We start from the raw sequence: 516 nt of genomic DNA, 5'->3' as shown, positions 1-516 counted from the left end.
GCATATCTGAAGTTTCGACGCCTATGTACGCCCGAAAGTCCGCAAGAGTTTCTAATGCAAGATTCCAAATTTTTAACAAATTTAGAGAAGTCGAATTGGATTTTTTATGTGTCACTGTGCCTGAGATACTCATGTGAGGCTGCTGAATCACTGCGATCAGGAACGACATGCGTATTGCAGGAGACCAATGGCAGAGATTTGTGCTGTGTTGTGTCAAGCCTGACCCAAATAATATTAGATCCCTTATATCGGACAATTGATGGATTCCAATCACTGGTGCAAAAGGAGTGGATCGCATTGGAGCATCCCTTTCAGACCCGATTGGGTCACGTTCGTGGGGATGCCGCGGAAGAGGAGGAAAGTCCCGTATTTTTGCTGTTTTTAGACTGCGTGTGGCAACTGCTGCAACAGTATCCAGACGAATTTGAGTACAGCCAAACGTATCTAACGACCCTGTGGGACGCGTGCTTTCTGCCTATTTTTGACACGTTTCAATTCGATACAGAAGCAGATCGG

General features: G+C 45.7%; 1 protein-coding gene across 1 annotated transcript in view; it reads left to right on the top strand.

Annotated features, from left to right (window-relative positions):
* Nucleotides 1-3: 3 nt before the first annotated feature.
* LOC118748257 (myotubularin-related protein 12-like) overlaps nt 4-516 on the top strand; it is a gene marked incomplete at its 5' end in the record, with an annotated part of 1,542 nt that continues 1,029 nt past the window's right edge. The window contains 1 exon segment of the mRNA XM_036482632.1: nt 4-516. This exon segment is cut by the window's right edge and continues 12 nt beyond it. Within this exon segment, the coding sequence (XP_036338525.1) occupies nt 4-516 (513 nt within the window).

Source organism: Rhagoletis pomonella, unplaced genomic scaffold (genome assembly GCF_013731165.1).
Source record: "Rhagoletis pomonella isolate Grant_MI unplaced genomic scaffold, Rhpom_1.0 Rhpom_scaffold_00013, whole genome shotgun sequence".
Taxonomy (NCBI): Eukaryota; Metazoa; Arthropoda; class Insecta; order Diptera; family Tephritidae; genus Rhagoletis; species Rhagoletis pomonella.
Note: the sequence above shows the minus strand (reverse complement) of the source record. Positions and strands in the feature narration are given on the sequence as shown.